Here is a 25,966-nt window from a genome sequence, read left to right as displayed (position 1 = left end):
CAGATGCTTTTGAAGAGAATACTGGCAGGCTGGGGTCACTGCAGGGTTATATATACTGTGACATCAGCTTGCTTTGTCTCCATCTGCTGGCAGGGGAGCATAACCCATTGGTCCTGAGTCCATCTGTCTACACTAAGGAAAACAAAATTATTAGGTAAGTAATTTCTCCAATATTTTGTGTAATTAATCATTAGTGAGCTCTGCAATTTTCTCCTTCCACTGGTAGAGAGAGATGTCACTTAGTTGGTGTTTAGCTTGGATGGAACCAATCAAACACAAAATCTAAAGACATCTTTAATGAGAGAGGACATGAAGTTTAACCTTCCTTCTTCCAGCTCACAACTTAGAACTTTTTGCTTTAGTCTTTGATAAGAATTTTGGGATTTTTACCTTTCTTGGATACAATGTTGTGATGCCAACTGCTCAAGTGAATTTTTCAGACTCTTGTACAATGAAAACAGCTAAATCAGGTTACTGAATGTATAAGATAGGAAGCAGTTTTAATCTAGTAAATCAGCATTGGGATACAACGTCCTATCAGCCATTATGGTACAGAGTCTACGTTGTCACATAGCCTGGAACAGAAACAGAGGGTGGCAGGAAATGGTCAGTTTTCCAAGTGAAGAAAGGTCATTAATGGAGTAGCACAGGGATTCATACTGGGACTTATGCTGTTTAATGAAAAGGGAACAAGTGAAATGATCAACTTTACAGATGACATACATTTTTTTTAAAGTTGTTAAAACAGTAGCGGATCATGAGGTAGTCCTTAGGGAGACTGGTGGATGAAATTTAATGTGGAAAAGTGGAACATGATGCACTTAGGGACAAAAAAAATCACAACTACAAACCCATAATGCTGTGTTCTGTATTGGGAGTCACCATCCAGGAATAGGACCTTGAAGGCTTTGTGGACAATACGTTGAAATCCTTGGCTCAGCATGTGGTGGCAGTTAAAAAAGCAAATAGAATGTTAGAAATGATCAAAAAAGGAATAAAACATGCAATGTCATCTTCCCTCTTTATTGATCCATGGTGCGATCACGTCTTAAATATTATGTGTAGTTCTGGTCACCCCATCTCTAAAAAGACAGAATTGAACTAGAAAAGATGCAGAGAAGGGCAGCAAAAATGGTAAAGAAGATGCAATGGCTGCCCTACGAAGAGGTTATCCAGGTTAGGGCTCTTCAACTTGGAAGAGACGCTGGAGAGGAAACATGGTAGAAGCTTATAAAAGCAGGAGTGGGATGGAATGAGTAAATAAAGGACAGTTATTTACCCTTTCAAATGATACTAAAAGAAAGGGATGCTCCATGAAACTAATAACCAGCAGATTTAAAACAAAGAATAGAAAGTACTTTTTTCACTCAGTACACAATTACCGGTAAGCTGTGGCATCTTGCCAGAGGATGTGGTCAGGGTGACTAGCATAACCTGGAGGAAAAGTCCATAAACCATTGTTAGCCCAGAAGATTAGGGAAAGTTATTGTTATCCATGGGATCAGCTGGGTACTTGTGACTTGGACTGGCCTCTGTTGGGAGACAGGATGCTGGGCTCAATGGATCTTGGTTTAACCCAACTTGACATTTCTTATGTAATAAACTTCTAGGTCTTGGTTTCTATAACATTTCTAAACTGCAAATGGTGAAATATTTGGCAATATTTGACCTGTTGGTTTTTTTTCTTCCTGAAGCAAAACAGCTACTCTGATATATTTGGTTTTATCCCATGAAAATGTTATACTTGTGTATTACTTTTTACACTTAACCAAAATCTCAGAGCCCTTTGGGAGAGGGAAGAAACAAGGTAGACGGCAGCTTCTGGGGTGTCCAGCCTTCTGCTGCTTTGATTCTAGAGTTGAGAGTCCTGGAATCATTCCAGAAAGAGGAAGTCGGGTGACAGTTATCTGCAAAAGGTAAGAGAAGCTGGAAAAGTAGTCCGGAATGCAAAAATTCAAACAGAAGAAAAAAATAGCAAATGCTGAAAAATGGGGGAACAAGACACTTTGTTTAGATATGTTAAAGACAGAAGGAAGTGCAAAAGTGGCATTGTGAGACTGAGGTGAAGGGAGGGAATATGTAGAAGATGATGAGGAAAAAGCAAAATTTGCTTAACAAATATTTTTGAGTGGTGTTCACTGTGAAAGGGCCTAGAATAGGACCACATAACGAATACAAATAAGACTGGAAGTGATGTAAACTGTCAATTTTTAATGTTCAGAAAAGTATGTTCGTGAGGGGCTAACTAAACTTAATATAGATAAGGCAATGGGGCTGGATGCGATAAATCTAAGGGTACTAAGGGAACTTGGAGAAGTCCTGACACCTCCGCTGGCTGATCTTTTCAATGCTTGTTTAGGGTCAGAAATAGTTCTGGAGGACTGGAGACAGGCAGATGTGGTTCCTGTTCACAAAAGTGGAAGTAAGGAGGAGGCTGGGAACTATAGGCTGGTTACTCTGACCTCTAAGGTGAGCAATTAAATTAAATTGCTGCTAAAACAAGGGATAGTGGATCTTGGAATCCTAGGAGCATGGTTTTACCAAAAGTAGATCTTGTCAGATGAATGTGATCAATTTCTTTTGAGTGACCAGAGTTGGATTAGGGGAGAGTGCTAGATGTAATATAATTGGATTTCAGTAAGGCCTTTGACAGAGTTCTGGATAGGTGCCTTATAAATAAATTGAGCACCCTTGGTATGGGACCTAGAGTGACTGACTGGGTTAGAAACTGGCTGAGTGAAAGGTGACAAAAAGTAGTAGTAAATGGTGCTTTCTCAGAGGAGGGGGGTATTAATAGCAGTGTAGCCCAGTGATTGGTCCTTGGCCCTGTTCTTTTCAACATTCTCATGAGTGATAGTGGAAGGATTGTTGGGGAAAGGTTTGTCTTTTTGCTGATGATACCAAAATCTGCAATAAGACAGACAGGAAGGTATGGAAAACGTGAAGAAGGATATAGCAAAGTTTGAGGAATCCTCTTTAATATATACCTTCACTTTTTTGAAAGAGTTAATAAACACGTAGATAAAGGTGAACCGGTAGATGTAGGGTATTTGGATTTTCAGAAGGCATTTGACAAAGTTCCTCATGAGAGGCTTCTAGGAAAAGTAAAAAGTCATGGGATAGGTGGCGATGTCCTTTCGTGGATTGCAAACTGGTTAAAAGACAGGAAACAGAGAGTAGGATTAAATGGTCAATTTTCTCAGTGGAAGGGAGTGGGCAGTGGAGTGCCTCAGGGATCTGTATTGGGACCCATACTTTTCAATATATTTATAAATGATCTGGAAAGAAATACGATGAGTGAGATAATCAAATTTGCAGATGATACAAAATTGTTCAGAGTAGTTAAATCACAAGCGGATTGTGATAAATTGTAGGAAGACCTTGTGAGACTGGAAAATTGGGCATCCAAATGGCAGATGAAATTTAATGTGGATAAGTGCAAGGTGATGCATATAGGGAAAAATAACCCATGCTATAGTTACACAATGTTCGGTTCCATATTAGGTGCTACCACCCAAGAAAGAGATCTAGGCGTCATAGTGGATAACACATTGAAATTGTCAGTTCAGTGTGCTGCGGCAGTCAAAAAACAAACAGAATGTTGTGAATTATTAGGAAGGGAATGGTGAATAAAACAGAAAATGTCATAATGCCTCTGTATCGCTCCATGGTGAGACCGCACCTTGAATACTGTGTACAATTCTGGTCGCCGCATCTCAAAAAAGATATAATTGCGATGGAGATATAACAGCTCGGCCCCCTCACCTCTTTCAAAGTGATTCAGCACCTGGTTCCTCGTCTCTGGCGGCTGAGGGCTGCCAGCTCCATCCTCGGGCCGCCCCTGGGGCCTCCTGCTCTGCTGATGTTCCGCATCGGGCCTCTCCGTGTGGCCCGTGGAGAGACGCCATCCTGACCAACGCCACGCCCCTCCCTAGGCGCGTGCACACAGCTGATCCTTTAATAGGGCCCGCAGCGGATACCTAACCACGGCCCCCGATGATGACGTCGGCTAAGCTCCAGTATATAAGGCCGGGCTCCACTCTCTCAAATTGCCTTTGCAACAGGTCCCCTCGCTAGTCGAGTACTCGTTGCTTCTTCTGTTCCTGGTTCCCAATCCTGATTGCCTTGTTCCTGTGTTCCTGTTCCTTCATCTCTCCTTCGGATTGCTAACCAAGTTTGACCTCAGCATTGCCCAACTACTTCGTTGCCTCTCTCCAGCCCCAGACCTCTGCATTGCCCAACTACTTTGTTGCCTCTCTCCAGCCCCGGACCTCTGCATCACCTGACTACTCCGTTGCCTCTCTCCAGCCTTGGACTTCTGCTTCATCTGACCATCCTTTGACTCTCTCCTCATTTAGACCTCAGCCTTGCTTGCCACTGCTTCCAGACTGCTGCCAACCCAGAATCCAGCTTGCTTAGAGACGCCTCTTCAGCCTTTGTCCTGGACGTGGTTCATTCAGGCTTTGGCCTGCTCTTGTTCAGGCACCCTCTGTCAGACTGTGTTCCTATTGGCGCCCAGGTCTCCGGGATTCTGCCTCGTCCAGTACAGACTAATACCTACACCAGTTGCTGCCTCTGGGCTGACCTCGATCCACCCATCGACGACCACTGACAGAGGCCACCTAAGTCCAGCCGGCACCCAAAGGCTCAACCCTCGTTCCCCGAGGGCTGGTATTGGTGAAGCACCAGCCGGCCTCTGTCCGTCAGCCCTCCTTTGCCTGCCGACGGTGGGGACCCATAGGATCCCTCCTACGGTAGCATCAACCCCACCTTGGCCCAGGGGTCCACCTCTGGCACAACACTTGTAGCCTGGATTGGCCACTGTTGGCCACAGGATGCTGGACTTGATGGACCCTTGGTCTGTCCCAGTATGGCAGGTTCTTAAGCCACTTTGTCATCTCCTTACTGGTCTTGATCTGAACTTCAAAATGTATGCAGACGATATACAGTTTATAATCCCTTTCTCAGACTCATGGACCAAAAAAACACTCTTACAATTGTACTTAAGGACAATAAAAACCTGGTTGTCTCACAACATATTAAAACTGAATACTTGTAAAACAGAACTGATTTTATTATCTACTGACCCAGACTCAATATACTGCCCTCGAGACAAGTTTATTTTTAAAGATTATACAATTCCTATAACTAATTGTGCTAGAAATCTGGGTGTACTCATAGACTCAAAGCTCTCGATGTCAAATAACATTTCTGCAATTGTAAAAAAAAAATCCTTTTTCAAATTACAAATCCTAAAGAAACTCAAACCATTCCTATTTTGCTCCGACTTCTGCTCTGTAGTTCAAGCGTTAATACTATCCGGCCTTGATTACTGCAATTCATTGTATCTAGGACTTCCAACCACAACCGTTTATCCTCTTCAACTTATTCAGAACTCCGCTGCCCGTTTACTCTACAGCATACCTCGCAAAGATCATATCACACCAACGTTACAATGCCTGCACTGGCTACCGATATCATACCGTATTAAATGCAAAATTCTCATTATAATATACAATTTAATCTATAACCCATCGTCAGTCTGGCTATGTTCAAAGCTGAGACTTTACAAACCATCTCGTCAACTACGATCAATGAGCAAATGTATTCTTGAAGTGCTTACAATAAAGACAGTAAGATTAGATCTGACCCGTAAACGCACTTTTTCAGTCGCTGGCCCAGTTTTATGGAGCTCCTTACCAGAGGACATTCGTCTCACATCCAATACTAAAGAATTTAAAAAAGCATTAAAAACCCATTTATGCACCATGGCTTTATAACATCACAAAATGATAAGATTTCATGACTTTTCCTTTGTTAATGAAATACTTCAATATTTAAGGTTGTTCTTATATCCCCTATGTATGGTTTATTTTTTAATCTGCTTTGTTTATTCGCTCTGTATATAATTTTAACTAAATTGTTTTAACCTTGAATTTATGTATGTTTTAAATTGTAAACCGCATAGATCAATTAACCAAATTGTATAAGCGGTATATAAGAATTTTTAAATAAATAAAATAAATAAGGTCCGGCAGCTAAGATTTAATGCTAAAAAATGCAGAGTAATGTGTTTAGGATGAAAAAACACAATGGAGAAGTACGGTGTTGGTGGTGAAATTCTTCTAAGCATGATAGCAGAACAGGATCTGGAGATAATTGTATCTGATGATCTTAAGGTGGCCAAACAGGTGGATAGAGCAATGGCAAAAGATATAAAGATGTTTGTCAACATAGGGAGATGAATGATCAGCAGAAAAAGGGAGGTGATACTGTGTAGGACCCTGATGAAACCTCATTTGGAATACTGTGTACAATTCTGGAGACTGTTAGGTAATAATTCTTTACAGAGAGGATAATGGATGTGTGGAACAACCTCCCAGTATGTTACGGCCGTCGGTCACAGACGGCTGCAACCGCTGATGCTCACCTCTTGCCTCACTGCACTGATTCCATTGGGTTGACTTGCGGCCTCCACCAGCTATCGCCGGCCTGCCTGCCCCTGTTCCCGGGCCTTCCTGGACGGTGTAGATGCTGCCGACCGCCATCTTGCCCTCGGAGTTCCTTAGGTGCGCGCGCTTCCAGGCCAGTCCTATGCACGTCATGGCGGGAACCTCGGAGGTGTCCCCCCCAGATGATGTCATTCTCCATGGACTCTTAAGCTGGCTGGCCCTGTCTGCCTATGGCTTGGCAGCGAGTTCCCTCATTGCTGAATCTGCTTCGCTTACTACAGACTTCCTGTTCCAGCTCCTGCTTCCTTGGCGTGAGACGTCCCAGGTACCCTCTCCTCGGGGGCCCTTTCCTCGTCTCTGGCTATCTGCTCCTCAGAGGGCCTTGCGCCTTGGACCGCTGCCTGCCTCATTCCCCAGGGTTCCTCTGGAACCATCGCATCTCTACTGTGAGTACTCCGTTTGCAGACCACTCCCGTCTCGTCTCTACTGAGGAACCCTCATCGGTATACCCTGCTCTGCGGACCACTGCCGTATCATCTCTACGGGGAAACCCTATTTGGTGTACCCCCTCTGTGGACCACTGCCATATCATCTCTAAGGAGGAACCTTCACCTGTGTACCCCGCTCTGCAGACCATTGCTGTATCATCTCTACAGAGGAATCCTCTTCTGGGTATACCCCACTTCACAGACTTCGTGGCACCTCGGTGTCTGTGTGACATTCTACTACACTCCCCGCTCCACGGGCAGTGTCGCGCTCTCTCTCTCTCTTCAGTACCTGCTGTCCTTCACACCCAGCAGCTGAGACCACACCTCCTGACGGTGAGGGTACCACCTCTTACCTCGGCCCAGGGCCCACAAACCCTAACACAGTGGAGGTGGTGGAGGAAAGAATGTTATCTGAACTCAAAGCATGGGATAAATACTGGGAATCTCTATGGCAGAGATGGGAATTTTAAAGCTAAATTAGTTGAGCAGATGGGCAGACTAGATAGGCCATGTGGTCATTTCCTGCTGTTGTGTTTCTTAGTTAAATGCTTCCACCAGTCAGAACTGCCTCAAGATTCAGAAGCAGATATCATACTTAATCTCTTGGCAAGGCTTAAAAAAAATTACCATAATTTGTCAAAGTGATTTTCTGACTTCTCTCCAAGTTTTAAACTTGGAATTAATTGCTAGGAGAGCTGATTGCCATAAAACAGAAATTTTGTTTCAGTTGACTCTCAGAATACAAAAGTTAGTGTGAGAGTATAAGGTGAAGCCTCCTGTTTGACCACTCTGGGTGAAGATGTGTGCTGCCCACATGGAGACACACTGCTCCCAAAAGAGATGCAGTATGGATGCGCTAAAAACGAGTGTCCAAACTGGACACCCGTTTCCCTAATGCACACCCATCCACCTCTCTTGGGCATGCGATATGCAAATGAACAGCAGCGTTAAAAAGAACGCGCTAGGGCAAATTATGTATCCCTGGCACATCCTTAGCATCGGGTGCCCAGGAAACGTGCCTGTGCATATAGCCACGGGTTAGGAAATGGGATGCTCAATTAATGAGTGTCTGTTTTCCAAACTTGATCACACTCAAGACTTTTTTTTTTTTCATGTGGCTGCTTTCTGTGATTCCTCCTACTTAGTATCACGACAATATAAGTCGGAGATACCACAGAAAAGTAGTATTTTCTGCTTTTTTGTTGATGGCTTGGGTTGCCTCAAGACTTAGCTAGCACCAGCTCTGGGGCCGGTGTTAATTTTTGAGGGTTAAAATGTGCATGTGAGGTGCAATGTGATTTTTTTTTACATCGGGGGAGGGGGGTATAGCTAATAGCTTCATCAATATAGCATTTACATATGATGAGTGCTATTAGCTATGCGCAGGTTTAGATGTGCTAATCCCATTATTACAGTAGGGGTTATTCTAATGGGTCCAACCACATGTCAAGCTGTGTGCTAGGCTGAGCATACTGTATTGCATCAGCCCCAAAGGGGTGTCCTCCTTTGGGAGCATCCTGTTTATATACAGTTTACCTAAGGCAGCTCAGTGAAGGTGCACTACTTATCACCATTTCCCCCCCTCTGCTTTTAACAAGGAAATTAAGTGGAGTAAAACCAGTGCTTAACCAGAGATCAGCCAATGTGTCTGAGGCACCAGTCAACCAGCACAACTTCAATTTCACGTCTCTTGTGTATATATTTATTTGCACCTGTGGCAAATTTTGTTGCATCACATTTGGGGTACAAGATTCAGGTTTGGTTACCCACTCACAAAAAGGGGCACTAAATGAATTCTTTGTTTCAGTGTTTACTGATGAAGATGTTGGGGAGATACCTGTTCTGGAGATGGTTTTTACAACGGAGTCGATTTAGATGAACTGACCCAGATCACAGTGAACTTGGAAGATGTAGTAGGCCAGACTGACAACCTGAAGAGTAGCAAATCAGCTGGAGCAGATAGTATACATCCTAGGGGTCTGAAAGAACTAAAAAATGAAATTTCAGACCTATTACAAGTAGCTTGTAATCTATCATTAAAATTAGCCATTTGTACCTAAAGTCTGAAAGGTGGCCAATGTAACCCCCGATATATAAAAAGGGATCTAGGGGTGATCCAGGAAACTATAGACCGCCGAGCCTGACTTCAGTGCTGGGAAAAATAGTAGAAACTGTTATATTTTACATTTACATGTTTACATTTATTAAAATTTATTAATCACCTAACACAAAGAAGCCTAGGCGATATACATCATAAACATACATAATAAAAACATGTAATTTAACATGTACATGACACACAAAAATCATTAGTTTCACAGAAACCAAAATAACCAATACCATCCGGTGAAATCAATAATAATTGACTCTCAATTATAAAATCACAAAACATTTAGATAGACATGGTTTAATGGGACACAGCCAACATGGATTTACCCAAGGGATGTCTTGCCTCACAAATCTTCTACATTTTTTTGAAGGTGTGAATAAATGTAGATAAAGGGGAACCAGCAGCTGTGGTGTATTTGGATTTTCAGAAGGTATTTGACAAAGTGCCGCATGAGAGGCTTCTAAGAAAACTAAAAAGAAGTGGGATAGGAGGTGATGTCCTTTTGTGGATTACAAACTGATTAAAAGACTGAAAACAGAGCTAGGATTCAATGGTCAATTTTCTCAGTGGAAAAGGGTAAACAGTGGAGTGCCTCAACGATCTCTACTTGGACCGGTGCTTTTTCATATATTTAGAAATGATCTGGACAGGGGAACAATGAAGTGTAGTGATCAGATTTGAAGATGATACAAAATAATTCATAGTAGTTAAATCTCAAGTGGATTATGATAGATTGCAGGATGACCTTGAGAGACTGGAAGATTGGGCCTACATCTGGCAGATGAAATATAATCTGGACAAGTGCAAGATGATGCATATAGTGAAAACTATACCATGCTGTAGTTACATGATGTTAGGTTTTATATTAGGAGTTACCACTCAGGAAAAAGATCTGGGTGTCATAGTTGATATTACATTGAAATTGTCGGCTGAGTGTGCTGTGGTCATCAAAAAAGCAAACCGAATGTTAGGAATTATTGGGAATGGCAATAAAACAGAGGATGTCGTATCATATTGCCTCTGTGTGACCAAAATTAAAAAGAGTATGGAATGGCTCCCCTCTAAGGAAAGGATAAAGAGGGTTAGGGCTGTTCAGCTTGAAGAAATGATAGCTGAGGGAGGATATGATAGAGGTTTACAAAATCATGAAAAGTCTTGAATGGGTAAATGTGAAACGTTTATTTACTCTTTCAGATAATACAAGGAGTAGGGGAGCACTCCATAAAGTTAGCAAGTAGCACATTTAAAACAAATCAGAGAAAAGCACAATTACGCTCTGGAATTTATTGCCAGAGGATTTGCAGTTAGTATAGCTGGGTTTAAAAAAGGTTTGGGTACGTTTCTGAAGGAGAAGTCCATAAATTGCTATTAATCAAAAGGGACTAGCCACTGCTTGTTGCTGTATTAGCAGTATGGAATCTATTTAATGTTTGGGTACTTGCCAGGTACTTGTGACTTGGATTGGACACTGTTTGATGGATCCTTGGTCTGACCCAGCATGGCATATCTTATGTTCACATTAAATTTAATCTGTCATTTAAATGTATGTATGCTCAGGCAATGTCATCTTTTGCTACTCAAAAAATGCATTAAATGAGTCTGATAAAAAGGTATGACTTTATATCATTTTTCTTTATTGACCTTTATTTCCCTGCATTCAAGTGAACTAACATGACAATTATACTACTTTACCTGCCGTTGAAATGCCCAGTTCTTGGAAGAAGGCAGTATATCAGACAAAATAGAAATAATGTATCTTTATATGTCTACACTGCAATCACCCTGTCTCAAAGAGAATACAAAACTAGAAAAGGTTCCGAGAAGGGCAATAACAGTGGAGCAGCTCCTTTATAAAGAGAAGCTACACAGGTTAGGGCTCTTCAGCTTGGAGACTAGATAAAGATTTCTAAAATCATTGGTGTGGAAAAGGTCATTTTATTTATTTAATTTATATTCTGCTTTTCCGCACTTCAGAGCAGATTACATTCGGGTACTGTAGTTATTTCCCTATCCCCATATAGAAATGTTTATTTACCCTTTCAGATAGCAGTTGAACTAATGCTATCTGTCAACATCCTAGTAATCTGGAATTTGTTGCCAGAAGATGTGCTCAAAGCCATCAGTATGCCTGAGTTTTAAAAAGGTTATGTTAGAGGTGGTGGGAAATTAATGTGAGCTTGTGATTTCAGGACATCAGGGTACTTGTATTGAATGTGGAGAAATTCCCAAAGCTCACTCGGCCAATAATGCCATGGCATTTATGGAAAATCCTGCAGAACAGGGGTTCTCAGCCCAGTCCTTGAGACACAACTAGCCAGTCAGGTGTTCAGGATATATTAAATATGCATGAGATGGATTTGCATACAAGTGAGGCCGTGACTACAAATCTCTCATGCATATTCGTTGTGGATATCCTAAACCCGAGACTGGCTCGATGTAACTCGACCACTAGGTTGAGGACCCTTGCTGCAGAATCCATGAAGAGAAAGCGGGCAGCTTTGCCAAAATCCCTTCCTAATCACAATAAGGAAATAAAGGCTGCTGGAAGGGAGCTGGATTCCAGTCCAGAGCCTCCGCCGCTTCTCATAAACCCTGGTCTTGACTCTGTGATACCCTATGTGACATCACACATTAAGCTTACTAGCCAATCACAGGGCACTGTGCTTTACACGCCCGCGTACCATCGACTAGCTATTACACTGTAGCTTCAGCTCTTCCTTTCGATTGGCTGATTGCTCTCCTCGCCTGTTAAGAAAGGGCGGACTCTATAGTTCAATATACGCAAATAACGGCACAGGCTGCCTGTAAAGTTCTCTTCTGTGATTGGTCGGTTTCGTCTCTCCCGTGTCAGGTGATGCACTCCTGCCCGCGTGGCCTCAAACGCGCTTAGGTAGTGCACGAGCCCGTAGGAAGGTGGGTTGTACGCCTGCGTGTTGGGTGCGTCGTCTGTCGGTGGCCGCGGGAGGTGAGTGAGGGGTCGAAGGTAAGGAGGTTACGTCTGTGCGCCGCCCTCCCTCCCCGAAACCGTTAATGGCGCCTCTGCAGGGACCCCTTGATTCACCCCAAAGGCTGGGTGTGGAGCCCCGGGGAAGGGGAGGGCGGGACCAGAGGCAGCGTGGTGGGTGCAGGGTCCTAGGGGGCGCTGTAGAATACCAGAGGCTGGGTCCGGGAGCTGAATAGGTGGTGGGTTCATTACTGTTGGATACCAGCGCATCGATTAATAGTGGGGGGGGGGATTTATTTTCTTTATTTATTCATTTGATATTTCGCCTTTTGCTGGGGTAAGGCATTAAGGCAGATTACATAGAAACGATGCGGATGTATAGTAATATAAAGAGGGCGAACTATAAGGAGAGGATAAGGCATAGGGTGGAATGGATGATCCAATATAAAGGAGGGAAGTTGTCAGGATGTAGCTGGAACTGTGTGTTAAGTTTAGCACCGGTATGTGCTGAATGTTTTTGGGAGGAGGACTTGCTGAAGAATGGAGGTTGTACTCGCTCGCTGGCCCAAGCATGCTGTTATGTGCTTGGAGCTGTAACCATTTAAATCCCAGAGTAGCGAAGAAATGTGAATTACTACTTTGTAACTGTTTCTCATTTCCTAGCTGTGACGGAGCTGTGTCTCACGCCTTGTCATACGCTAATGACAAACCATACAGCAGAATTCACAGATTTGCAGGAATTTGATAGGGCCCTCGGACCTGACAGAACATAAACTCATTTCACATAATCCATTTGTTTAAGACCCTAGTGACCTGAACTGGATTTGAAATGATCTAGAGTTGCTATGCTGTGGCTATCCCCCTGAATCATTCGGTCCACCTGAGCTTGTTCCTTGCTCTGAACAGACTTAGGACATGATTTTCTAAGTCTTTTTTTCCATTCCATGTCCACGAGCTCAGTAAATCAGGTGCATGACTTGGCTCTTATTGCCTCATGACAACCATCGGAGCATGCCCTGAGTTCTGACTGTTGTGTCTGCCTTATAGAATGCATGCTGAGAAGCCTTCACTGGAAAGAGTACATTTTTCAGATTATACAATTAATTTGTATTAGAGAAATATGTACTGCTTAGTTATGACATAAAATAATATAGTGGATGATGGCAGAAAATTGACTCATCTACTTTGCCCAGTTACTCCTGTCCAAAGTGCAAGGATATAATATATATCCTGCCAGCCACTGAGTGGGACCACTTGTTATCCAAATCATTTTTTGTTTTCTTCCTCATTGTTACAATCTTGAAAATCAATCTACACACATGTCACAACTAGTGAGGCTGTTGCCCACACATCTGGCTTTCTAGGTCACTGTGGTCTTGCTAGACAGCTAACAAACATCTGGTTGCTTTTGGGATGCTGTAATCTTGCTACCTGCAGTATCATTATATCATGCACAATTAAACTCTGGAATTTGTTGCCAGAGGATGTGGTTAGTGCAGTTAGTATAGCGGTGTTTAAAAAAGGATTGGATGAGTTCTTGGAGGAGAAGTCCATTACCTGCTATTAAGTTCACTTATAGGTCTATCCTGTAAAGTGTGGCCGCGTTTACCCTACTCCTAAGCCGTGTTTTACTCACTTTCCGGCCGCGTTATCCCTTCCTGCGATCCCGAATCCACTTTAACCTACTCCTACCGCGTCCTAAAATCCCCGGCCAACCCCTTCCGCACGCGGCATGGATATTGCATGCAAACGAGCGAATTAGCTATTCCCTAGCATCCCGTAACCCGCGCCCCGACTATCGCTATCTTTCCCTGCCGTTTTGTCGCGCGTTTAACCTGCTAACTTACCTCCTACCCTGACCCCTGCGGTAGAGGCAGGGGTAAGGGTAGGTGACAAGCTTTCCCCCAGCCCCCGCTCACCTGCCCCGGCCGCGATCATGGGTGCCGGTCTCCGGGGCAGCCCCAGTCCTCTCCCCTCCCCCCGAAGCAAAAAAAAAAAAGCGAAAAAAACCAGTCGTCCCCCCCCCCCCCTCCCCTCCTCCCGAAGCAGGACGCGAAAAGCAGCCTTGCTCTGGGAGGAGGGGAGAACCTGACAGCGGCGAAGCAAAAAAAAAAAAAAAAAGCGAAAAAACCAGTCCCCCCCCCCCTCCTCCTCCCGAAGCAGGACGCGAAAAGCAGCCTTGCTCTGGGAGGAGGGGAGAACCTGACAGCGGCGAAGCAAAAAAAAAAAAAGCGAAAAACCAAAAGCAAAAAGTAAGTCGCTTCGCCGCTTCACTGTCAGTGTCTCTTCTTCCCTCCTCCCGGAGCAAGGCTGCTTTTCGCGCCCTGCTCCGGGAGGAGGGGAGAAGAGTCTCTGACAGCAGCGAAGCAACTTACTTTTGCATCCCCGATCGGACTTACTTTTTTTGCAGCCGTCTGGCCATCTAAGAAGGTATCGTGGCTCCCCTGCCTCCCGGGGAAGATGGATGCCAGCACGGGGGAAAGCGGCCCCTGTGCATTCAATTGGCTGCTCAAGACGTGACGTCACGACGTTTGGTGTCACGGCATGTGACGTCACGTCTTGAGCAGCCAATTGAATGCACAGGGGCTGCTTTCCCCCGTGCTGGCATCCATCTTCCCCCAGGAGGCAGGGGAGCCACGATACCTTCTTAGATGGCCGGACGGCTGCAAAAAAAGTAAGTCCGATCGGGGATGCAAAAGTAAGTTGCTTCGCCGCTGTCAGAGACTCTTCTCCCCTCCTCCCGGAGCAGGGCGTGAAAAGCAGCTCGGTACTGGATAGACCTGTTAGAGAATAGCCACTGCCATTAGCAATGGTAACATGGAATAGACTTAATTTTTGGGTACTTGCTAGGTTCTTATGGCCTGGATTGGCCACTGTTGGAAACAGGATGCTGGGCTTGATGGACCCTTGGTCTGACCCAGTATGGCATGTTCTTATGTTCATGCTTACGTTCTCTGCCCTTTCTTTTGACCTTTTCACATCTTCTCTTGCCTCTGTTCTAGACAGAGTGAAGCTTGAGTTGTTTACAATACTACAGCATTCCAACCTTATTACATAAGAATATGACATCAGACATTGACCACTAGGCCCATCTAGTTTCCCCCACCTTACTCCCCAAGAAACACTACAGTCCCCAGCTGACCCTGGCCTCCCTTTTATCTCTTTGTCATCAGAGATCTGTGCTTATCCTATGCTTTCTTGAATTCCACTGTTTGTGTCTGCACCACTTTCTCTGTAGACCTAGTCCATCCATCCACTTGCCCTTTCCCTGAAGAAATAGTTGTAAAGATGCTGCTCTGTAATTAGTTAACAAAGGGGTGTGTGATAGAAGTGAAATCTTTCCAAGTGTGGCATGTAATAGTTTGGTTTTTTTTACCCATTATTTAGGGATCAACTGCATGCAGGAACAGGAGGTGTTTCTCCCTCCCAACTGTCAAGATTAGTAGAGAGGGATGATCTCTGTACTCTGGACAAGAGGAGTTAGGAGTATGTCAAGTGTTTTTCCAGAGAGCTGTTTTGCCTTGATTGGCAGCACTGAGTCACACTGTTGCAATGTGTCCTTAGCTGTCTGTAGAAAGAATTAGTGGAAACTATTTTATTGTAACTATTTTTAGGTTGTTTGTTTTTTTTCTTTCCTAGATGGTGATCCTTTGCTTTGGTAGTTTGTGAGGTACCAAGTTACTGGAGAAGTGTGGATGGGGGGGGTGACTTTTTTTTTTTTTAAATTCAAATCTGAGTAGGTGCTGTAAGGGGGTGGGGGATAAGGAGAGGTGCCATTTATACTGAGGGGAGCTCTCTCCTAGTGGATCATGGTCTGGGGTTGCTTTTTCACGCTCTAGCACATTGTTTGTTTTACTCTTCTGCTCTCCTCTTTTCCAGCACTGGTGGGTGTGAAATTCTTCAGCCCAAGATATCAGGTCATGGTGAGTGGAGGTGGAACCCAGTGGCCAGAGCAATTGTGAGTGATATAAAAGGAGGATACACTGGCAAAAACAGGTATAACTGTGACCTGATAGAAAGAGCAGCCAGGATTGGCCTGGGGACAGGAGCTGAGCCAAGCCTAATGAAGAGTTTCTCTGAGCTAGCATTCTTTCCACAAAAACGTTTGCAAGACACAGACCTGGAAATTAGACAACTTTTCTGCACAAAAACTGTTCATTGTTTCCCAAGAACAAAATTGTATTTTCTCCTGAACACCTTTTGTTCTGTGGATACTGAGCTGGCTGGTCCAAGAGTTTATAAGGAGGTTGATTGCAGTAGAATATAAACAGAAAAGTCTAAAGCTGACTGTGTGTGTCGTTGACTCTACCTGAGGGACTTGGAAGTGGCTGAATCCAGGTAACAGCTTCTTGTGAGGCAGAGCCGTGTCAATTTGACATCTTGCTGGCCCAGACTGCCTCTGAAATTTGGATGTTGTGTGGAGGAGAAGATATTTTGCAGCAGGACTGTTGTCTCTCCTTGGCTCAGGGCAAAGGCTTCTGCAGTAGAACTGTATCAGTACATTATCTCTTCAGCCCCGCGTCTCAATCTTCTCCTTCGTGAAAGGATTCTTTGGTGGTTTTATGACTGTGAGGTTTACAGTTACCAGTCTGGACGTCAAATATTTCTCCTGTTTCCACCCCATCACTTGTTCCTTGCTCTGGACAGCCACTACCTAAAACAGAACTTCTCGCCCATTAATGCTTGCTGCACATGCCTGCTCCTTTTCTCCATCAAAGTATTTATTGAGAGCTGAATTTTGGAATGAAATATGTTCACCTTCTGAGTTTCATTCTGTTTAAAGAGACTGTAGAAGATTAAAGAGATGCAACAAATATAAAACCAGGAGCATTGCCAGTGCCCTCAGGGCTGTTCTCCCTGTAGCCCCCCACGTGCTTCCCCAGTTTCTCTGCACTGGTACCTGCAACTCTGGACCCTGCAAGATGCTGTTGCCCTTTGATATTCTGTTTTGTTATTTACTGGGCATATCCCTCACCCTCTGGCTCACCCTCCTGATGGTCTTCATTATTGTCCCAGCCATTTTTGGGGTGTCGTTTGGGATCCGCTGGATTTACATGAAATCTTTGTTGAAAGTTTTCCGGGTAAGTGATGTTCCTGGCCTTCTCTTGCTGTGGGTGAACGTTTCAGTATGCTCTGATGTGTATCTTTTAAACATGAACTGAGACCAGAAGCCAGCCTGGAGCTAGGGACAGGTGTAAGGGTTTTTATTATTATTCTTGTTTTATAAGTAAAGCTAGTGTCCCACAGCGGAATATCAGAGCCACTCTACACCTATTCTAAAAAGCTATCTCTTTCTTTAAAAAGAATGTTCAGCCATTCAGTGCATCAAATTGACTGAGGTCACACTGATCCTCTGACAGTCCTGGTGCACCATGCCCAGGGTCATTCCCAAAGCCCACTGTGTTTAGAGACTCTTACTAATCTTGATACACAGAATAAGTGAGGGGCATTCTGACATCTTTACAGGGCATGGGGAAGGGAATATGTGACTACAAAAGATTGTAACTGGCACATTGCAGGATACTGTTCTTGGTCTCTTGAAATCACATGCTTTTGCATTTTTAATATATTCAGAATTTTCTCATAGTGATGCTCCATAATAGACCTAAGTTATGGGATCTGGGTACTAGTGACCTGCACTGGCTATTGTTGGGAACAGGATCTCGATGGATCTTGATCTGACCCAGCATGGCATTTTTTTTTTTTTTTAATGTTCTAATTAGTTGTAGAGTTTGAGATACTTAGCAAAACATTCTCTCTGGGCTGAGTGTCCTATGACTAAGTGTGTCCTGGAAATAAGAGAAAGTTAGAGAAAATTTCCAGTCCAAATTAAAATTCAGTATTTAGCAACACTTTCTTTTAAGAGCTGTTCAGAAAATCCTGTTCAACTGAAAAGAGATGAAATCAATAACTTTTATAAATATTAAATTTTGTTTCCTTCAAAAGCAGGGCTGAACTAGTAATGGCATGTAGGTGAAATCCAGGGGTGCTGAACGGACCTCTCTTTATCATCTAGTAGAGCTTTTTGCACCACTGAGCATATGTGGGACTTTCCGTACAGGTGTTGCTTCGTGAGCCCCTTAGTTTTTTGGGGTTTTTTTTTTTATATACAAGCACCTGTACGGATGTGTACTCATATCTCTCTATTCGGTAAAAAAAAATAATTAATTAAAAATCAATACTTTCATCTCTAAACGTTGCCTCACTGTTTCAGCAGCCCCTAAACAGCACTTTTCAGTGCTACAAAAAAGACGGAAAAATTACCAACTTTGTTTTTTTTTTACTCGCCATGTCTGGGAAGAAGAAGAAATCCACAGTAAGTGGATTCAAAGACTGTTTGTTTGTCCCAGACCACAACCAGGCCAATTATTACAACTCTGGATGGATGTCCCAGCGTACTCAAATCAAGAGCCTGGAAAATGGAAGCACTGTTATCTCTTCGAAGCCATAGTTGGTGGTCCTCCTGCAGCTTTTCTGCCTCGATAGGAATTGAGTTTAGCAGAAGCTCCTCAAAGTATCTCCCCATCGGTGAGACAGGCCTATCTCTTGGGGTTAAGTAAATATGCTTCAATGAAGAAGTTATTGGAACAGCCATTGCACTAATGGGTAGATTTTAAAAGGGCCATGTGTGCGCCTATAAACGTGCGTATCTCGCTAATAAAAAAAAAAAAAGTACGCGCACAGGTTATAAAATAGTTTTCTCGCACGTATGTCTGCAGCTTTACATGCATATCTTGTGTGTGCAGAGAGAGAGCGCGCTAGCCTCTTTATAAGGCAGCTAGACTGCGGAGTACAAAGCAACTCCTTTTCATTGTTCATAAGATCTAAAGTTCTTTAATGATGTCAATTTTATAATGAATACTTCTGAATTCAGAAGTTACAGGTGGTCTGTAACACCACCCCTAACCCCAATCCACCTCCCGAAAACTCCACGAATCAGTGCCCCCTTACAGTGGTCCATATATTGAGTGTCAGGCTGAGCCTGCTAGAGTCAGTCTCCCTCTCTCGCTCACTGGACTCCTAAGCCTACTGAGGCGTCATAGCAAAGTTATGTGTGTAATATATGCGCGCTGGCTGAGGAAAATTAGGGGTATGGCACTTCAGTGCTGGCCCTTCCTCTGGAACGCCCATGCCCTGCCTACATTTTATGGGCACGCTTGCATGAAAGTAAGCACGCCCTTCCTGTCCATTTAAAATTCACATAGCTCCCATGCGGCCCACTTACACACGTATGTGGCCATTTTTGCACGCACAAGGCTGTTAAAATGTACCTCTAAGAGCACAGAGTCTTAGAATAATTATTTTTCATTCCCAGATCTTTAAAAGGAAAATATCCCCTAATCAGGGAAAGTTGTTGTAAATTTTAATGACTCTTGCTTTGCATGCCATCTTGGGGAATTGGAAGGACCCACTCCCTCTTAAATGTGACCTTTTGGTCTCTGTGGTGCATTGTTTTGAAGAAGCTGCGCATAGCAAAATGTAATCCTCAGGCTCTGCTTCATTTGGAAAGGACTTTTCTGTGTGACATTGGAGTTTTTTTTGGTTTTATATGGATTTTCTCTCTCACTTGTGATGGTGGTGATGTTGTTATATTGCTAATTCTGCATGTTTAACTTTTTGTTTTTTCTTATTGCATTGATTAAAAAAAAATATTAAACTCAAAATGCGCAGTCTCTGGCGCCTTGGCGCCTTTGATGCACTCTGCTTCAAACTACAAGTTGTGAATCACATCTATCCTCAATACCTGTACCGTCAGAACGTTTTGTTAAGAACATAAGAAAATGCCATACTGGGTCAGACCAAGGGTCCATCAAGCCCAGCATCCTGTTTCCAACAGTGGCCAATCCAGGCCATAAGAACCTGGCAAGTACCCAAAAACTAAGTCTATTCCATGTTACCATTGCTAATGGCAGTGGCTATTCTCTAAGTGAACTTAATAGCAGGTAATGGACTTCTCCTCCAAGAACTTATCCAATCCTTTTTTAAACACAGCTATACTAACTGCACGAACCACATTCTCTGGCAACAAATTCCAGAGTTTAATTGTGCGTTGAGTAAAAAAGAACTTTCTCCGATTAGTTTTAAATGTGCCCCATGCTAACTTCATGGAGTGTCCCCTAGTCCTTCTACTATCCGAAAGAGTAAATAACCGATTCACATCTACCCGTTCTAGACCTCTCATGATTTTAAACACCTCTATCATATCCCCCCTCAGTCGTCTCTTCTCCAAGCTGAAAAGTCCTAACCTCTTTAGTCTTTCCTCATAGGGGAGTTGTTCCATTCCCCTTATCATTTTGGTAGCCCTTCTCTGTACCTTCTCCATCGCAATTTAAATCTTTTTTGAGATGCGGCGACCAGAATTGTACACAGTATTCAAGGTGCGGTCTCACCATGGAGCGATACAGAGGCATTATGACATTTTCCGTTTTATTCATCATTCCTTTTCTAATAATTCCCAACATTCTGTTTGCTTTTTTGACTGCCGCAGCACACTGAACCGACGATTTCAATGTGTTATCCACTATGACACCTAGATCTCTTTCTTGGGTTGTTCCAGCATAGTCATACCTCAATTTTTCCAATACAGCTTTATGCCGACTTACACAAGATTTTAACGGCAGCAGAGAAGGCTGATACCTCATTTCTCCCCAATCACGCCATCAAAATGAATGGAACAAGGGCTACGCCTGGAGACTCCAGATTCCATTTGCTTTCTGATACTTCTCACATCTAATTGGCCTCCAAGTCATATCATGTAGAGCCCAGAAGATGTGCAGGCTTCCATAAATTTTTAACAAAAGGATGTTCCATCATCCACACTAGGTCAAAGGGCACATCATTCAAATAGCACAGTTGATGAAGGATTTCTTTACCTCTATGGTGGCTAAAGAAAAGGAAAGTACATTACAGGCTCTCCTTTCCAGGGTTTTGGATCTACTCTCACGAGAAGGACTTTGGTATCTTCAGTTTGAATAGATACTTCCATCAGAACTCCTGCCTGGTGTTGCAGCAGAGTCGTGCTAATCACAGGATGTACACCAGGGATACACTTCTCTGAGGCAAGGGAGGACCTCTTCCCAATTGCCTACTTCACCACTGGGGTCCTGGATTAGTGTCCTCTCACCTCCAGACTGAAGAGGGGTTGATGGGAATCTCCACCACAAGACCTTAACTACGAGTTTTGGTAAAGCACACAGTCAATGTGTGCAAGGCTAAAGATCACCACACAAAGGTTTTTGGTCGTCTTCAAATTTTGGGCATTTAGTTAAAAAACCAGCAGCCATCCCTGTCCATGAAATCTTACAAGAATAACAAATGAAAATGAGAGAAAATTCTATTCCCTGTGTTCAAGTTGCAAGGAAAGAACAGAACTCTCATCAATCTGTTGTAGAATAAGCTGTAAAGAAAGCAAGAACATACTCCAGTACTCTGCCAGGAAAGGATCCCAAATTATTGGATACTTTTTGGAAAGAAAATATTCCAAAGCTCCATGCTAAATGCATGGATTTCTGTCTACCAGTTCTAGATGGTTCAATACTTACATGACTGTATTCAGAAACTGATGCCTTTCTTTCCACCTGGAGAAGGTGAAGTTGCATACCCTCCGCCACTTTTAGATGATGAAGAGTGTATACATCTTATTTACTCCATTTATGAGGTGTTTCAACACTACAGCATGTACTTCAATAGCATCTATCAAAGTACACCACATGGCTTATTTGAGAGCCAGCAGTCTCTGCAATGATGTCCACAAGTTGGTGGACATCCCATGACAAGGTGATCACCTTTTCGGTGAAACATTTAGAGAAACAGTTGCACAAATAAAGGAACAAAATGTACTGGTCCAGACCTCTTAATGGAACCAGAACAACATCCTTCTTTAAAGCGCTCTTATTACTCTTTTTTTTAAAAGACAACATTGGTAGAGATGTTCCTTCCGGCAATTTCAAAGGTACTGGATGCAACCAGTACTTTAGCAGCAGCTTCTGGCATGGACTAGATAACACGAACACTATCAGCCTAAACTAGCTTAACATCCATTCCAAGGCTTTTTGACTGCATTCCAAACCCAGCAACAATCCTCTCTTATAGGGGGGAGGATCCAGCATTTCTTGGAGGAATGGCTCAAGATCACCAAGGATGGCTGGGTTCTTAAGACTGTGAATCTGGATACCATTTGAATTTCTCCCTACTTCCACTGCTGCCTCAACCTTCAATCTGGATCTGTCTCACTTGACTGTTCCGCTGCAGCCTCATGCCCAGGGGTTCTATTCCTATTACTTCCTGATCCCCAAAAAATCTGGGGGATTGAGACCCATCCTGGATTTAAGGAACCTGAATAAGCAAAATACTCTGGGAGAAATTCAGAATGAGCTCTTTCCATATCATTTTTCCCTTCATCCAGAAAAGAAGGGATATGCGCTTTAGATGTGAAAGATGCTTATGCTCCTATTTCCATTCATCCCACCCACTGGCATTACCTACATTTCATATTGGACTCCTTCCACTATCAGTACAGAGTGCTCCCGTTTGGCCTGTCAGCAGAACTGAGGGTATTCACCAAATCACTAGAAGTAGTAGCAGTGCGCTACCAATGACAAAGCATCAGTCTTCTTGTATCTGGATGACTGACTTGTGATGGTGAATTCCTAGGAAGGCATGTTGACCTTTCTGAAAACATCAATAAATGGAATTGTTAGGAATCCTGGTGAATTTCAAGGAATCTTCTCTAATCCCCTGCTAGAAAATAAAATTCATTTGAACCTTGATAGACTGTTTCCAAGAGAGAGCTTACCTTTCAACAGATTGAATGAACACTCTCCGTTCCCAAGTGTACAACCTGTTGAACACAGATCAGTCCTCAGCCAGTGATGTAATGGTTATTCTCGGCTATATGGCAGTGGCAATACATGTGATTCCACTTGCCTGCCTTCACATAAAATTCCTGCAGTGGGGCCTTCATTCCCAATGGGACCAACTTACTCAACCTTTTGTCAACCAAAGTGCAGATTTTGAAAGAAATGAAATGAGAATTATGTTGGTGGCTAGACCTTTTCATTCTTCAGGAAGGAGCACCCCTTTGGTTTCTCACTAAGTAACATTAGTAACGGACCCCCCCCCCCCCCAAAAAAAAAAAAAAAAAAGGTTGGGAAGCCTGCATAGGCCCTTTCCAAAGTTAAGGGACTTGGTCATTCATAGAAAGAATTCCAAATCAACCTCTCAGAATTGAGAGCATTCAGGCACTCATTGACAACTTTCACTTTCTTCAGGGGAAGAGCATTTTCATTCATACTGACAAGCAGTTAGCCATGTTCTATATGAACAAACATGGAGGCACAGGGTCATGGATTCTTTGCCAAGAAATGATAAAGATATGAGATTGGGCCTGTAGACAACAAGCCACCTGCCTCAAGGGGTCTCCAATATGTTGGCAGACTGCCTCAGAAAAGTATTTCTACCAATGAATGGTCTCTGCAGCAATCAACAGCTGACAAAACTATTCAGTTGATGGTGTTTCCCGCGATTGACCTATTTGCATCAGAATAAAACAAAGAACTGGAAAAGTTTGCTCTATTAATCCCAGCAAACAGCTTCAATCAGGATGCTTTCCTGCTCATTTGGAATGCAGATCTCATGTACATTTTTCCACCAATACTGCTGATAGAACGGTGCAAAAAGTTATCAGTCTGGGCCTATGTGATCCACATAGCTCTGGTAAGTTTAGTGCAGCTGTCCAGCAGTCCTTCAAGCCCTCTAGGTTTAGACCCATCACTATTATCTCAAGAAGAGGGACATCCATTTCATCCAAAACTCTCCTCTCTCAGCTTGACAGCTTGGATGTTGAATACTCAATGATTGACAAATTTGTTCTATGTATAGAGGTTGAGGACTTCATGCTGTCCTCTAGAAATCCAATTAGAAGAGTCTATGGTTTAAATGGAAAAGATTCTTCACATGCTGTCTTGACAATACCTTGGATCCACATGTAAACCCAAAGAGTTGTTGAACTATATACCCACACTTTCTGCTTCAAGTCTTGCTACTTCATTTGTGAGAGTGCATTTCAGCTTACCATATCCAAATGGAGGGTAAGCCAATCTCTACTCATCTCTTAGCATATCTAACTATCTTAACAGATTAGGCATTGCAGTGCCCAAATGTACATTGCTAAACTCTCTAGCAGTCTTAAAGATCACAGATACCATCTAAGCTCATCAAGTTGGAGCCATGGCTGCTTTAGCAGCCTTTTTACAAGCAGCACTATTATATTTGCAAAGCTGCAACATGATCGGCAGAACACACCTTTGTCCCATTACTGTCAAAGAGTGACTGTAAATTCGGACAAGCAATTTTGTGTAGCCTGTTCACAAATTAGTCTACTCTCCACAGGGAGGTCCTGGTTGCTTACTCAGTAAACGTTCCTTTGCAACACTTAGCTTGGAACTCCTGTGATGAGTGTCGTCAATGTGAGCCCTTATTGTAATGGAGTGGTTGGCGCAGCTTAAGAGACTAACTTACTAAGCCCATGCCAACAGCTGGAGAACGCACCCTGAAATGGGACAGACAAGCTTAGACTATACCAGCCACCTTCCCTGCAGGTCGATCACTTGAGTTCTAGTGGCTGGCAGGACTTAGGTGGGTCCCAAGGGAAGTCAGAAAAGTGAGAGACCAGGTACATGCCAGGATTAGGACAGGTGGCAGACTATGCAAGGTAAGAGTCCAAAGTGAAGGGCAGATCCAAGCAGCAAGCAAGAGGATGTTCAAGGACAGAGGCCAAGGTCAAAGATGAGTGGAAACAAGGAGTGACTAGGTAGGATCAGCAAGACTGGGCAAAGCAGACTAGAATGCAGGAACATGGTAACACACACTGCTGAGAAGGCAGGAGACCCTTTGCTGAGGGGAGGAATACAGGGTTTGGTGGGTTTAAATAATCTGCGGAGGCTGACATCTGCACGTGCCACGTCCATTTTCTTTCCGCGGGACTTATATTGTGCATGTCTGAGGATGCCAGTGTGGGTGGGATGGCAGTGGCAGCCGTGTGGCAGCCAAGACCCATTGCTGAGTGTCGCCAATCGCAGGCCTACTCCATGGCCAGCCAAACATAACTTCCCACCTGTCATGGCTAATGCTTTTTCTGTCAATAATCAGAATTGAAAGTTTGCTTACAGTAAATGATGTTTTCTGTAGATAGGATGAATTAGTGATCCTAAATAACTGCCTACCTCCCTGGAGAATAGACTTCCTAAATTGACTGAGGGGCTCATGAGGCACCATGTGTGCGGGAATTCCCACACATGCTCAGTAGAGCAAAAGCAATCTTACAAGCTGAGAGAGAGGTCCATTCGGTGCTGCTAGTTGATGCCGCCCACATATCATGGCTAATTCATCCTATTATCTACGGAAAACACCCTTTATGGTAAGCAAACTTGCTTTACTGCATTGCTCCCTGGAGCTTCTTTCTAGTTTTTACTCTTGTTTGACCATTCATTGTTCTCATTTCTAAAGGGGGGGGGGGGGACATGAATAGAGGAAGGGCTCTATATATGTCTATGGAAATGATTGCAATGAGCCCCTTTCATCCTTTCTCCAATCTGTAGCCCTGGGAATTAAAGTGCTTCAGCAGACTAGGCCGGGAACAGGTTTATAGCTGCTACATGGACTCTTCTAGCAAGACTTTTAGAAGAAAGGTTGTGACTTCCCTATCACTACCACCAACAGAGATCACACTTTTGACTATTTTCTGCAGTGCTTATTGCTAACAGACTGGAATTGCATGGTCTGTGAGCACACTACAAGCTGTAATGTGTCTGTGGTGGGTGGTTTTATGTGCTGCCTGGTTTCTATTTTGCCTGTAAGATACTGATATGGAGAGGGTTGGCTGCCTGCCTGGAGCTCACCAGTAGTTTGATATTGTGACCTTGAGTAGAGATTGAGTTGGAATTTTTTTTCTGAATAAATAGGTGTTTGGGCT

General features: G+C 43.4%; 1 protein-coding gene across 6 annotated transcripts in view; it reads left to right on the top strand.

The window, feature by feature from the left end:
- The first annotated feature begins 11,848 nt into the window (after positions 1–11,848).
- GPAT4 (glycerol-3-phosphate acyltransferase 4) overlaps positions 11,849–25,966 on the top strand; it is a 64,049-nt gene continuing 49,931 nt past the window's right edge. Inside the window, exons 1-2 of one of the 6 annotated variants that reach the window (XM_029603751.1) lie at positions 11,849–11,963; positions 15,874–17,075. In XM_029603751.1, coding sequence (XP_029459611.1) covers positions 16,917–17,075 — 159 coding nt within the window. In that variant the 5' untranslated portion in view covers positions 11,849–11,963; positions 15,874–16,916. The other 5 variants (XM_029603752.1, XM_029603747.1, XM_029603748.1 and 2 more) reach the window with 5 other exon arrangements.

The sequence above is a fragment of the Rhinatrema bivittatum genome, chromosome 5 (assembly GCF_901001135.1).
Source record: "Rhinatrema bivittatum chromosome 5, aRhiBiv1.1, whole genome shotgun sequence".
Classification (NCBI taxonomy): Eukaryota; Metazoa; Chordata; class Amphibia; order Gymnophiona; family Rhinatrematidae; genus Rhinatrema; species Rhinatrema bivittatum.
This window is presented reverse-complemented; position numbering and strand designations above follow the sequence as displayed.